General features: G+C 35.6%; 1 protein-coding gene across 1 annotated transcript in view; it reads left to right on the top strand.

Annotated features, from left to right (window-relative positions):
- Nucleotides 1-377: 377 nt before the first annotated feature.
- LOC129228703 (unconventional myosin-XV-like) overlaps nt 378-15,295 on the top strand; it is a 261,173-nt gene continuing 246,255 nt past the window's right edge. Inside the window, exons 1-5 of the mRNA XM_054863387.1 lie at nt 378-392; nt 869-979; nt 6,057-6,145; nt 7,928-7,991; nt 14,431-14,540. Of these exons, the coding sequence (XP_054719362.1) occupies nt 378-392; nt 869-979; nt 6,057-6,145; nt 7,928-7,991; nt 14,431-14,540 (389 nt within the window). The remainder of the gene's footprint in view (nt 393-868; nt 980-6,056; nt 6,146-7,927; nt 7,992-14,430; nt 14,541-15,295) is intronic.

The following is a 15,295-nucleotide window of genomic DNA, read 5'->3' as shown; positions in this document are numbered from 1 at the left end:
TGTGTCGTGGCTCTGGCTTGTTAAGAACGAAAGGAGGGGGGGGGGGGTATTGAATCAATTGAGTTTTTTGTTTTTGCTCCATAATAAGTGAAAATTACACCTCAAAGTGTTGCCTGTAGAATGATGAAAAAATTAGTTTACCATGGCACATTTATTTATTTTTTTTTTGTTAAACTTTCTGCTTCTTTCACCTTGCGCTTAATAACTAATCAGGTATTTCTAAAATCTGGTATTCACGGGTTATTATTCTCAGTAACTGTTTTTCGGCCAAAGGAACATTTTTTGTTGGTTCATAATGTTATGCCGTGAATCAGAGTTTTCGTCTGCGACAACTGAAGGGAGCAAAATCATGGGCTTACGGCTTGGTCGATCACGCTATGAGCCGTTTTGAGGTAGCCGGTTCGCTAATGGTGACTGGTGCACGTTAAACCTGTTGCGGTCACATCGTCCTCTAAGTTCCCATTCTAAGTCAATACCTCTGTGAGTGCTGGATCAAAAGTTTTCTGGGATCTAACCAATCGGTTAGAACACGGTTAGTAGTAGTTCGAGTATTGCCAATTTTTTTAGAAATTGGTGAAACCTGAATCGACCTCTTTGGCAAGAATGGCAAAATGTTTGGTATCTTTGCCTGCTTTGTACTAAAGTTTTTCCAAACCATCAGCATTTGGTGATTCCCAAACAAGCAGAACGTCTTGGCTAGATCCAGAAAATGTTAAGTGTGGTTTTCGATCTGATTCCGACCAAAAAATAGGGATACTTTTTTTTTCGATTTTTTGTACTTTTTCAGCGGTTTATTTACTTATTTTTTGACTGTATCCATTATGTTTCGCAAAATGTGTCTCCTGATGTAATTTTTCTTCTTTTCCAGGGAGACTTGGTGTGGTTCGATCCGGGCATCGGATATCTTTTGCCCGGAGAAGTGGCGGATTTTTCAAAGCCTGCCCAAGTCATTACTGTACAGGCACTTATCAGTGGAAAGGTAAGTTCGAACATTTTCAATGTCTTTCTGCTTTTTCTTTGACATTCGTAAAAAATAAGGTCGATGTTCCACCAAGAAATAAGTATTTTAACAAAGTTTAGCGGCAACCATTTTATTGATGATAAGTTTGACCAATATAATTGTGCTTTTGATGGTCATCAGTTAGTAAAAGCAGCAATATATTGGCAAAACTTATCACCAATAAGATGGTTGCAACCATCTTATTGGTGATAAGTTTAACCAATGGTGTTAACCAATGTGGTCAACAGTTTGTAAAAGAGCCATTACATTGGCAAAACGTATCACCAATACGATGGTTGCAACTAGCTTATTGGTGATGAGTTCGATCAATGCAATGGGGATTTTGGTGGTCACCGGTTTGTAACTGCAGCATTACATTGGTGAAACTCATCGCCAATGAAATAGTTGCAGTTGAATTTTGCTAGATTTAACCGATTTCTTGGCGAAACATTGATGTAACTACACACTTATTTTGTAAAATGTACTGACGCTTCATTGCATAAAATGTTTTCTATAATGCCCTTGATTTGCTCAACCTATTTATATGTTCTACACTGCAATGTCTGAAACGAAAAATAAAAAATCGATGAACTCTGAATCTTTGCCTTGACCGTGGACATACCACGTAAAAACAAACATTTTCCGTGCACCTTGCACGTGACTGCTTGCATTTAATTTCCAAATGTGAAGTAAACCAGATATTTTTACAATAGAAAATATGCATGTTATTTGTGTTTTTTAGTCACAAAAAAATTTGTCGATTACATTTTTTTTAAATATTTCTTTAGAAAGGAAATTTAGAGATGGCCAAGTGCAGGACAAAATGCCTGATTGTCTGTTTAACGACTCACTATTTATTAGTTTCTTTTTGAAACCAACACTAAACATAATGAGCAGGAAAGCAAAGTACAGTAAACTCCGGATTATCAGCGGTCGGATTATACGCGGGTGTTTTCACAATTTGTTTTACTAATTTTTTTAACGGTCATTAAATTTTTTTTAAACTTATGATTGTGTTACTGTTCGTTTTTAGCTTTAAATGCGTATGTTTTTACATTTATTGTTAGTGGATACGATGTAGCGTAGTTTTTAGCTATAGCTTAAATGTATGTTTGAGTTTTATTCATATTTTTTAGCTGTTGTATACAGTAGTATTGATTTTTACCCATTGTTCGGATTATCCGCAATTTTCGCTTATTCGCGGTTATCGGGCCACCCGCGGATAATCCGGAGTTTACTGTATGTAGGTGAATATGGCACAAAGTGAAATGGTGAAACATTTACTCTGCTATTAGCGCCACCTGTCTAGTAATATTTTAACTATGTAGTAACACGTATAGTCTATATTCCATTCAAGAAAAAGTTATCTCTGAAAATCATAGAATATGATAGCTAATACAAGCAACTTTCAGAGATTGATACTCATATCGTAATATTTTGTTGCTAGCCGAAAATTATTTTTGGTATGTTTAAATGATAAAGCTCTTGTAATTAACATTTGAAAAATTAATTGAGACCTTCTAATATTCGATGCAGTATTTATTTAGTTAATATTAAGCTTATTTGTATTTTAAATATTTATTACAATTAGACAAGTATATGCATAGCGAAGTGAAAGTGTTACTTTCGTTTAATTATTCAATCATTTGATAAAACTCTTACGTATTGTTTATTAATTACTTTATCAATATGCCTCAATTTAATAATTGACTTATTCATTCATTCACTAATTGTCTTATGCATTTATTTGTCATTTATTTTTACTCATTCATTTATTTGTCCTCATACATTAATTAATGTATTTATTTCATTATTGTTTATTTTTTTCAGTTTCTATTCATTAGTTCATTCAACCTTTTATTTTTTGATTCATTTGATCAACAATATATTTTTTAGTTTAATAGATTAGAAAAAATATTTCATTTTTCACTTTGCCCAATGAAAAAAAGTGAAAATGTTTCATTTTTTGTAAAGCTAAAATTTACTGCCAAAAGTAAAAAATACTAGTTTAATGCAAGTTTTATTATTAAATACAATGTTCTTTCTTTATGTAATGTAACTTTCAAGAAAAATTTCCAATTTGTTCAATTTGAAGAAGCTTAGTCATCTTAACTATTTCACTTTGCCCCACATTCCCGTATTAACAATTTTAATAACGATATGACGATTAACAACATTTTTAGCAACAACATTTTTAGCAACAATTTTCATCAACATTTTTACCGATTCGTAGGAGATTTTACTAGTCCGTTAGACGTGCGTCGTGGTTTCTTGAGAAAGTCTGCAGACTATTTCTTAGTCGGGAGAGAAAAAAAGCTTAAAATTTTTGATGGAAAAAAGAACTTAAATTTCAGTTCATGGGGACTGGTACCGGATTTCCTGGGATTTGATCCACAGGTAGCACGTACTTGTATTAACACCTTATTTTTTAGCATTTCTGGGTGACGATTTAAGTTCTACGATTAATCTAAAGTCGGTTTATGTTGCAAACTATTTTTTGATTTTTGATCCGCGTCGCAGATTGCTGAATCAATCTCTGCTACCGGATTTGCTAGAATTGTGATATGTAAGACTGATGACTAAAATTTTGTCGCACGTGGCAGGTCAATTTCTTCATTTAAAAAATTGCAGTTAAAAGAAAATTATTGGAAAAAGTTTCTTGCTCAAAAAATTATTCCAGTAAAGGGACTTCGGCTACTACTTCGGCAGATACTAGCCACTCGCAACTATTGTATATGGGTCATTCTTCAAAAAGTGTAACTTTTCTGTCACATGCCTTTTACAGTAAAAACTTTAAGAAACTATTCATCTATATATATATATAAATGAATGTTAGTCTGTATGTCATCCATGAACTCAAAAACTACCCGGCAGATTTGGCTGAAACTTTCACCGTTTGTTATTTTTGGTACTGGGAATGTTTATAGACCAGTTCGAAAAAAATCCGATCGATAGTTCCTTTTTTATTCCAATTTAAATCACAATCCGTTGGATAAATGCGAATAAAATTATCGGCTGCAGAAATTAATTCGCGTGAAAGCTCTCATTGATAAGAAGTTAGCTGTTGCCATTTTTCTTGAGTTTGAACAAATAAATTCTTTCTTTATTGTTTTATGGCTTTTCATGCAACGGGGGGATTTAAAACTTTTTCTATTTGATATTTTTAGCGATTGATTGATCTTGCAAACTGCGTGAGTACAAAATTTGAGTACAGTCACGGCTTCACTTGATACCTGGACCGATTATTATGAAAATTGCTATATATATATATATATATATATATATATATATATATATATATATATATATATATATATATATATATATATATATATATATATATATATATTTCCACGGAGAAGGTGCATAATATGCTCATTGAAGCCACTCGCCACCAGGTGGCACTGCAGAGTAGCAACTTCTGCCCCGTTCAACCGATTGTCATGAAAATCAGTATACTGATGTATTTTTTTTGTTGGCGTAGCAACGCGCGTCGGGTACAGCTAGTTTAACAATAATTTTTATTTTCATCAAAAATGTTTCGATTTAAACCTGCCAACAGTTTGTTTAATAATATTTTTTTTAGTATATTTTTGGTTCACAACATGTGAATTCTCATCTTCGCGACACGTCACACACCTTGTGTGACTCTCTATGTTGCTTAATAACTTGTTTAATTAAAAGTATATAATTATTTTTTAATTATTCCTTTCACAAGTGTCCCAAATACGAATATTTTAAGTATATTTAATTTTGTAATATTGCGTTTTAGTTCGTTTTAGAAGGACAAGGAGCCATGTCACTCAATAAATTCTCACCTCCGTTACCTAAACACAAAATGCCATTTCTCATCAACACGTGGGAGTAATGACATCAAATTTCATTTTCCACGATAGAAAGGAGCCCCCTTGTTTATTTTGAGCGATAGTTGAAGTTGTGAGATTTTTGTCGAAAAACAAGAAGATAGATTTTGCTTTAAAAACTTAGTGTGGTTATTCGGACTTCTCACATCCGTGAACTTGAATTTCAGGGATGTAAATTAATGTAAAAAAAGAAGTGAATATGTTTTCATATGCTTAACATGTGCAGATGGTAGCAACGACAAAAAAAAAAAATATTTCCATGAAAAATGTAACTACTAGGCCTATATTAATGGAAAGATCTTCACCTCCGTGAATCTCACCTCCGTGACAGACCTTATCAATGTCATTATTTCTGAGGTGAAAATAAATGATGGAGGGGAAATACATCAATAATATGCATTCTACCAAAATTTTAAATTGCCAGTATATCCTCAAATTTACAAAATAATATTTGTTAACATTTTGAAACGACTAATTAAGCCTTACTTTAACTAAGAGAGCTTAATACTATATTCCCACTAATCAGTAAAACAGCTGATTGTTTGCACAATTAACAAAATTACTACTTTGATATTAAATTCGCCTCGATTTTTAAATATTCAAAGTTTTTTTTTTCCTTTTTTATTTCCGTGAACAAGGCATTTTTTAATTTTTTTTATTCATGAGAAAAATAATTGGAACTTAGCTGGTCCATTGTTTATAGTTACTTCTAGTAGGTAACACTTTCATGTAAGAATGGAAAAAAAAGAAAACAAAACAAAAGGTTTCGAAATTGAAAAAATATTTGCGTTTAAAAATTACGTTTTCTGGAGGATGACCCATATTCGACTACTACTTTGGCAATTCTTCAAACTTTTATCTCCAAAAAATTTGTGTGTGTATAAAAATGTAAGGAAAAATTTAGTCCAATTATCCCACAAGTGACTGTAGAATCATGTATACAAATGTTAATGAGAAAAAAAATAAAGGAAACAAATTTAATCTTTATGGTTTTGTCCGGCGATTCGTATTTTTGTGGGAAAAACAATTATGTCCCCAAGTGGTAATCCTTGTCCTGCTGAAACTTATACCACTCTTAAGTGATTTCCAGGAGGTTCACTAATAAGCATGAAATTTTACTCTTGTTTCAACTTTTACGGTTTTAGCTACTTTGCGTTTTAGTTTAACTTAATTATTTTTTCTTTTTTTTTCAGCCACAAAATTTTACTTTACACAATTTAGAGAGTGTAAGGAAAAGACAAGATTTAGGCCCTAATGGATTCGAGGATATGATAGAATTGATGTAAGTATTCTTTAATGAATTTTCTAAATTTATTACCAATGTTTTTCCTTCCATACGTTCAACATAATACTTTGAAATACATGTATAGCGCAATTTTATTTTTTAAAAATATACTTGATGTATTTTAAATCCGTAAGTTTTGACATATATGTTTTATTAAGCAGTAGTTGTACTATTCTAGTAGAGTGACTCAAAAGCATTGCCACCCGAAAGCCGAACTAAAAATGTTTCAAGAGTCATGTCATTATAATGAAATAGTATGCAATCCAGTCTGTTATGCCATCTTGCAATTTTCATCTTCAGTTAACTCTTTTTTTCTTTTTTTTTAAAGTTAATGTTGTTTACACAGATTTTCAACGTTATTTCTTCATAAGAGTGCGCGCAAAATAGATAAATGTAGAATAACTTACTGTTTAGCGTACTGTTAATATAATATAATGCTATCTGACTTAGATTATGCAACTTGTATAAACAAGCACAAATACAGTGCTCAGATCGCGGTTATTAATATTCGCAAGTTCTCATGCAACTGCGAAATCACTTGATTCATTTCAGAAATAAAGATGTCTAAACAGTGATATAGTCCCTATAAATGTTGCAAGGCAACTAAAAAGGAAGCTATTTAAGATAAAATTGTCAAATAGGTACTTCCAAATATACCAACTAAAACAACTGACTTGGTTAAGTGTGATGCCTCACATATTTTTACGATGGAAGCGAGACTTGCATTTTTGTATGTCAGTATGTTTTTGATGTGATATTTTTGACATTTAAATGAAATGTTTTGCGATTTAAATTTGTGCAGTTTCAGACCTTACCGTTTACAAAAATCTATTTTGCTCGAAAAAAAAATAAATAGGTGATGTGTGCATCACATGACTTCCTTTTATTCCAATTTAATGTCATTTTCTCATTATTGGCAGTTTTAATATGATTCAATAGTTTACTCTCTAAATATCACCAATAGTGGCCTAATTAAAACAGATTTTTTTAAAAAATCACCATATTTGTCTCCAACTTGGCGACCAAAAGACTGGCGATACATCACCAAGTGTCCGCCAAATTATAACATTGAGTTTATAACTCTCTAAATATCACCAACAGTGGCCAAATTAAAACCAGATTTAAAAAAAAAATAATAAAAAAAATTGCCAAATTTGACGCCAAGTTGGCGACAAAATTTGGCGACCAAAAGACTGGCCATATATCGCCAAGTGTCCGCTAAATTATAACACCACTTGAGTTTGCATCGAAATTAACAATGATTTCTCTCCAAAAAGGGGCCCCCTTTGGAGCATCCGAATGCAACCAAAAACGGAGGTGCACAACTAGACCCCACTAAGAGTCTATGTACCAAATTTCAATTTTCTAGGACATTTCGTTCATGAGTTATGCGACATACATACACACATACGCACGTACGCATGTACATACAGACGTCACGAGAAAATTCGTTGTAATTAACTCGGGGATCGTCAAAATGGATATTTCGGGTATCTGTACGTTCCAAGGCACATATCCACGTGTGGTCAGGTTGAAAAAAAAAAAAAAAAAAAAAAAAACTCAACGTTCATTTGAGGGTGAGCAAAATGGAAATTAAGGCTGATTTTTGGGGGAAAATTTTTTCGCGAATACAATACTTCCTTTTTTGTAAAAGGAAATAAAAAGCCTCTTGCGTAAACTCAATGATATTTTACGTGTGTAAAGCTTTATCAAAATGCGCAATATGTATATGAATTATTCTTTGATTATTTTTGATTAATTCATTTTCATCTATTTTAGAGACCTGAATGAAGCTTCTTTATTATGGAACTTAAAGATCCGTTACGACAAGGAAATGATATACGTAAGTTAAGCTTTGAAAAACTACTGATTTTACTCTTCTGCTGCTTAATTTCCCGAGTCTTCCGTAGCTTTTTTGCTCATAAATTCCATCTTGGGCGTTTTGGCTGCACGCGAGTTTTTATTACGAGGGTAAAATGATGACCACTTTTGCAGAAATTAAACGCATTTACCTGACACTTTTTTCCTTTTCCTGTTCTATTGATGGGCCAATTAGAAGAACAGAGCACGCCATAGCTGGTGTTCTTTATTTTTTTTAATTCAATTAGGGTTTTTTTTTTCGTTTCTGTATGTTTTGTTCTACTGCACTTTTTCAATTAAGCCATTATGGTGTCCACGAATAATTGTGTAACTGTAACCATTAATAACTGTCAAATATAACCGATGTAATACTCGCAACAAGCTATGTTGGGGCGCACGTGACTAAATGAATGTCTATTGCATAAAGACATCCCCCCCCCCTATTTTCTGTTACGTGATGTTTATAGATATTTTCTGATGACGTTTGTCGGTGATTTCCTGTATAAATGTTGGCATGGATGTATTTGTGTGACTGGTAATTATTTTTTGTGTTCATCGTTTGGTGATGTTTTCCAAATAACATCACGCTCTAAAAAAAGATTCGCATATATTTTTCTGAAAGAACATTTTTTAAGCTGATATTACTACTCTTGAAAATTTGAAAGGAGATCGGCTGTCATAGGCACTGATTAATTTTTGTGTTTTCAATAATTCTTCGCAAGAATAGTTTTTTTTTTTTTTTTTTTTTCGAAATTTTGATGAGAAACCGTAACAATGACTTAAAATGTGTTTATAAATAATGAAAAGGCTAAAAAAATCAGAACTATTAGTCTGTCACAGTTGAATTATAGAAAAAAAAAACTTGAACGAGCTGCCTATTGATATCAAAGCTCGAACAGTATTGACCTTTTTTTACGGGAAGACACTTCGCCACGCCTTTTTCGCCAACGCAGGGTTCCATTTTAAGCGGGGGTGATCGGTAAGCAATACACACGCTTCTAAAGGAGACAAAACCAGACATCCTTAACTTGGGCTTGCATTTTAATGTGAAAAAAGTCTTAGTGTCCTTTACATCACTTGTTTCACTTGTCTGATGTTATTTTAGTTATTCTTACATTTTAAAAACCACTTCTTTTACGACAAAATGCAATGAACCGAATATTCCTTCTGCCAAAAACAGCGAAATAGAAGCATTGGATACCACGTGACGAGGGAGGAGTCAAGTGCCCTCTCCTGAAAAACGGACAATAGATTTAGAGCACTACTCATAGTAAAGTGAACTTAGTTATTCAATGATGTCGTATTAAAATCAATGAATGAGTTCCTTAGGGGAATTTAAAGCTTGAGAGACATGATCAGCAATTTGTTTAGAAAGTACAAAACTGTCCTCCATAAGTCAGAAACAGGAATTGCAGTCAACTCCTGATTATCCGCTGGCGGCTTATCCATGGCCTTTTACACTTTCAAAAAAAAAAAAAAAAAAAAACGTGATGATTAACTGAATGTAAATAAATGCGCACATTTTAACTGAACCAGTGCAAAATATATTTTTGAGCATTCTTACTTCTTTCTCCCCTTTCTTCTTCCAGTGACAGCAAACTTTCCAAAGTCACCGAAACCTGACTAACTGAAACTTGATTTTTAAATATACGCTACTTACTGCTGCACATCTACACTGCAAAATGATTTTTAGATCTACTCTTACTGACTGATTTTTAGATCTACCCTTACTGACTGATTTTTAGATATACCCTACTTACTAATTTTTAGATCTACACTAATTTCTTGCGTGAACAGGTGTCCAGACCAGTCTTGAAAGATTTCCTCTCCCCTTGCCTATACGTTTTTGTGCAAAAGGGGCGTTTGTGATCCGACATTTTCGAAAATTTTGGGTTGCCGTTTCTGTAAATTTTGGTCGGCAACATTATAAACTAAGAAATTATATTGGGGAAAAAAAAAACTAAAAAATGATTTTTGCAAGCATAATTGAGCAGTTTTTACGGGGAATAGAGTAAAAGGGGGGGGGGGGGCAAACTTCTGAAAATTTCAGTCTTCAGAAAATTTTACTTAAGTCCACTTGCACCCCTGGTGTACTTTTACAATAATGAGCGATTTTTTTTAGCCTTCTCGTTTCAGCTGTAGTTTAATTGCATGCGGGTATTATTGAACTTTTAGCTATTGTATGCATTAGCAGCATAGTTCTTGCCGAATTTGCGGATTATCTGCGATTTTGCTTATCCGCTGTTACCGTGCCACCCTTTTCCGCTGATAATAGAGTTTTACTCTACAGGGACTTATTCACAGCTGACTCATAACCAGAGAGGCCACTGTGACCTTCATTTTTTTTCTTACTTCTCGACAAGTTTTGACTTCGATCCGAAAAATTTGGAGACAGACATTATTGCAATCTTATGTTTTTTTTTTTTTTTAAATCTGTTTTTAATGATTTCTGTCCCCTTTTCTCATTCAATTTGGGTATTTTATGCATGCATACGTTTTCTTCCTTTTTTTCAGTTCCTCTTTATGCATTTATCTTTTGGTTTATTATTTGATTATTTGGTGGTATTCGGAGTACTAAGAATTCCTCCCTCCAAAAAAATTAGGTTCGGGGACCCCCCCCCCTCCTCATGACGCCACGAGGAACTGTTTTGATGCATTTGCAAAAATTTCTAAGCCAACCACAGTGCATGAAATGATTTCAACGGATTAATAAATGTACTAGTACCGCATCAGAAGGGTCATTAGTAAAACTCTTCAAACTTAAATATGTTTCTAAAAGATGAAGGAATAAATAAACAATCAGAAACGACGCAACTGCGAACAATGTCCGGAACTGAACACGCAAATTAAATACAGCAGAACTATGTAAAGGGTCTTTAGAAAGTATGGACTCATTTAATTCCTTTAAAGTTTCTCTCCCCTTTCATTAAATTTCCTTTATCTATCAGTTTGCTGGCGCTTTCAGCTTCAATCAGATGACATCTGCCTCCAGCTCGGTTATTCACTAATCCAGACTTAAGAGTTCTAACAAGAACGAAAGAACGAACTGCAGTCTCTGAATGTAACAACCGGGCTGTCTGTTATACTGAATATAGTTCTGCCTGTCTTAACCCTGGCTTAGGGGCGGTAACTTGCTGCTAAGATCATTAGTGCAATGTTCGGTACATTTCTGGATGTACCAGATCAAGCTTTATGCATGTTGCTTTTTCAGTTAAACAATAAGGAAAATGTAAGAGTGAAGGCTTTTACGGCCGGTGTCAATATTATGAAAGGATTCCGGGCTGTTGTGCCGTGGTCTGAGTGTATATTCTCCAAACGTTTCGGCTGCATCTGCGGCAGCCACCCTCAGTGGTTCCGAGTTCGTAACTTCCAGGGAAGAGACTTCTTGGCAACTGATGCAAGTGTCGAAGTGTTGTCAACATTTATAGGGCATGGGTCCTCTTGGTTCTGGACTGGGATTGGCTGGTGAACGTCTGTCTTCATCGCTTCCTGATTGGAGCTTAGGCTCTCCTTTTCCTGCTCGGGGATTGGCTGCTGGGGATTCAGCTGAAGGTCCGTCCTTGTTTCTGATTGGCTGGAGGTTCTTGTTGTTTTGATCCTTTTCAGTATCGGATGCCAGAGCTTGTTTATCTTTATTCCTTCTTCTTTTTTGTTGAAATTATTTGGATGTTTGAATATCTCGATGGCTTCTCTGTTCAATCTCGCATAATAATGGCAAGTCCTTGAAGGTATTTTTGTCTCTTTGAATTTGATGTCATGGTTCCCCTCACTAAAAGTGTGTTCTGCGACTGCTGACTTCTGAGTGTGGCCTAGTCGGCAATTTCTTTGATGTTCTTTGATTCTAGTGCTGACGCTTCTCTTAGTAGTTCCAATATAGGTAGATCCGCAGGAACAGGGAATCTTGTAAACACCTGCGGCGGACAAGGGATCTCTTGCATCTTTCACAGATCGTAATAAGTCGCTGGTTCGGTGGGTGGGTTTGAAAACAGTCTTGATATTGTGGCGTCGCAGAAGTCTTTCGATTCTATCAGTGACGTCCTCAACGTAGGGGAGGTAGGCTGTGGACTTGATCGGATCTTCTTTAAGTGGCTGTTTTTTTATTTTGGGGTGGAAGGCTCTTTTGATCTCTTGCTTTGAAAAACCGTTGGCTTGGAAAACATTTGTGAGGTGGGAAATTTCATGCTCGATAGCAGTCGGTTCGCAACATGAGAATATCCAATTTACGATGGAAACCGAAAACGACGGGAAGTTGCCTTTCCTGGATGTCTTGGTCAGTCGCAGAGATGACGGATCCCTAGGCCATCGTGTTTATCGCAAACCTACACATACTGATCGCTATCTACACAAGGACTCGAATCACCATCCTCGACAGAAGAGAGGTGTAATGAAAACTTTATTCGTGAGAGCCAACAGAATCTGCGAACCGACTGCTATCGAGCATGAAATTTCCCACCTCACAAATGTTTTCCAAGCCAACGGTTTTTCAAAGCAAGAGATCAAAAGAGCCTTCCACCACAAAATAGAAAAACAGCCACTTAAAGAAGATCCGATCAAGTCCACAGCCTACCTCCCCTACGTTGAGGACGTCACTGATAGAATCGAAAGACTTCTGCGACGCCACAATATCAAGACTGTTTCCAAACCCACCCACCGAACCAGCGACTTATTACGATCTGTGAAAGATGCAAGAGATCCCTTGTCCGCCGCAGGTGTTTATAAGATTCCCTGTTCCTGCGGATCTACCTATATTGGAACTACTAAGAGAAGCGTCAGCACTAGAATCAAAGAACATCAAAGAAATTGCCGACTAGGCCACACTCAGAAGTCAGCAGTCGCAGAACACACTTTTAGTGAGGGGAACCATGACATCAAATTCAAAGAGACAAAAATACTTTCAAGGACTTGCCATTATTATGCGAGATTGAACAGAGAAGCCATCGAGATATTCAAACATCCAAATAATTTCAACAAAAAAGAAGAAGGAATAAAGATAAACAAGCTCTGGCATCCGATACTGAAAAGGATCAAAACAACAAGAACCTCCAGCCAATCAGAAACAAGGACGGAACTTCAGCTGAATCCCCAGCAGCCAATCCCCGAGCAGGAAAAGGAGAGCCTAAGCTCCAATCAGGAAGCGATGAAGACAGACGTTCACCAGCCAATCCCAGTCCAGAACCAAGAGGACCCATGCCCTATAAATGTTGACAGCACTTCGACACTTGCATCAGTTGCCAAGAAGTCTCTTCCCTGGAAGTTACGAACTCGGAACCACTGAGGATGGCTGCCGCAGATGCAGCCGAAACGTTTGGAGAATATACACTCAGACCACGGCACAACAGCCCGGAATCCTTTCATAATATAATAAGGAAAATATTTACATGTCATATACCAGACAGCCCGGTTATCGCATCCTGGGACTGCAGTTTCGTTCTTATTAGAACGCTTCAGTCAGGAGTAGTGAACAACCGAGCCGGAGGCAGATGTCATCTCATTGAAGCTGAGAGTGCCAGCTGGTAGATAAAGTGAATTTATCTCACCAGCGACTGTCCGCGACTACCAGTTTGTTGGCACTCTCGGCTTCAATGAGATGACATCTGCCTCCGGCTCGGTTGTTCACTATTCCTGACTGAAGCGTTCTAGTAAGAACGAAACTGCAGTGTAAGGATGTGATAACCGGGCTGTTACTTATCTCGAAATTGTCTAGCAAGGCTAGATAATCCCCATAAATCCAAATATCTCCAGGAAGTCCAGGAAAAATTGTGGGTAGCAAAGGACCTCATTATTTGTAAAATCCAAGCAAGTCAAAATGTGAGCTGGTGAGGCCTCACAAGCAGAACACCAGTGACATTCTGGAAAGGTCTTGAGACCACCACAAAACCTGATGGCTCTCGTGTAGCCACTTAAAAATCTGGTGTAGGCGGTCTGGCGTAATCTACGTCCGAGTTTGAAGGATTCACCCGGACATTTTGCAAAGTGCCATGATTGGGTGGGAGGAGTTTTCACTTTTCTATTTAACTCAATTTTTGCCTTGGTGGAAATCTCGCAATAATTGAGTTCACCAGGAGGACTCACACCCTCCTCACTAGCAGGGAGTCTGCTCTTTCATTGCTTTCAACACCGACATGTGAAGGAATTCACTGGAAGTGAATGCTGTGTACGGGCAAAAGTTTCTGAAGAAAATTCAGGATGTCTAGACTAGTCTGATCACCAACCAAGTCCCAATTATAGAGATGGGATGAATCCTTTTTCTCCAATAATAACCAGGCTACCTGGTAAATGTCATGTAGTTCTGCCCTAGCCCTGGCTTAAGGGCAGTAACATACGCTAAAAATAGGAAATATTGTTTTCTCATTATTTCTTACCTACTTCATAGTAAATACTAATCGTTGAATTAACTCCTTGGTTCAAACTTTTCTTTGCAGACATACACTGGTAGTATATTGGTTGCTGTAAATCCCTACAAAATGTTTGATATATATGGCCTGGAAATGGTAAAGAAGTATGAAGGACAGATTTTAGGAACGCTACCCCCGTAAGTGTAAAATTTATTCTTTTTCACTTTTTTCTCTGAGTGATATTTCCGTTTTCGTGGAAAAGGGGTCCATTCAGTGTCACCGAGGTACGTCCTGAATTACTGTCTAAACACAATTATGGTTTGTGTATCATAAATAAGGTACACTTACCATTACTTGATCAAAATTAATTTATTCTTCGTTGAAATTTTGAGTTGAGTTATCATTAAAATAACTAATTTATATTCGTAAATGGCTACCTCTGTAAGTATGTATGTCCGGGGAAAGCTTTAAAACTACTGGACCGATTTTAACCATTTTTTCACCATAAGTTGCTGTATTATCAGGAAGCAACATGGGCTATCATTTATTTCTAAAACACATAGTTTCAAAAAGTTATGATGGAAAACAGTAAGTTTCATGTAACTTTCCCATTAAATGATTAAATATAAAACCCATTGTTATAAAAATTCGTCACCATACAGCAATATTAAAGTAATCATAATGAAAATTTTAAATCAAGGCTGTTCTGGAGCAAGCATGAAATTTACTGCTTTCTTAGGATTTTTTTAAAGAAATATTCTTAAAGAAAACCACCTAACTTATGATTTAAGGTGATTGCAGTTTTCAATACAACTGTTTAAAATTATCTTGTGCGCCTCCTTTTTGTGGTGATGCATTCAAGCAGTGGCGTAGCGAGGAAAAATCCTTGGGGGGGGGGGGGTAATTTTTTCTGAAGTTTAAAGTATATATATATATATATATATATATATAT

This window comes from Uloborus diversus, chromosome 8, assembly GCF_026930045.1.
Source record: "Uloborus diversus isolate 005 chromosome 8, Udiv.v.3.1, whole genome shotgun sequence".
NCBI lineage: Eukaryota > Metazoa > Arthropoda > Arachnida > Araneae > Uloboridae > Uloborus > Uloborus diversus.
Note: the sequence above shows the minus strand (reverse complement) of the source record. Positions and strands in the feature narration are given on the sequence as shown.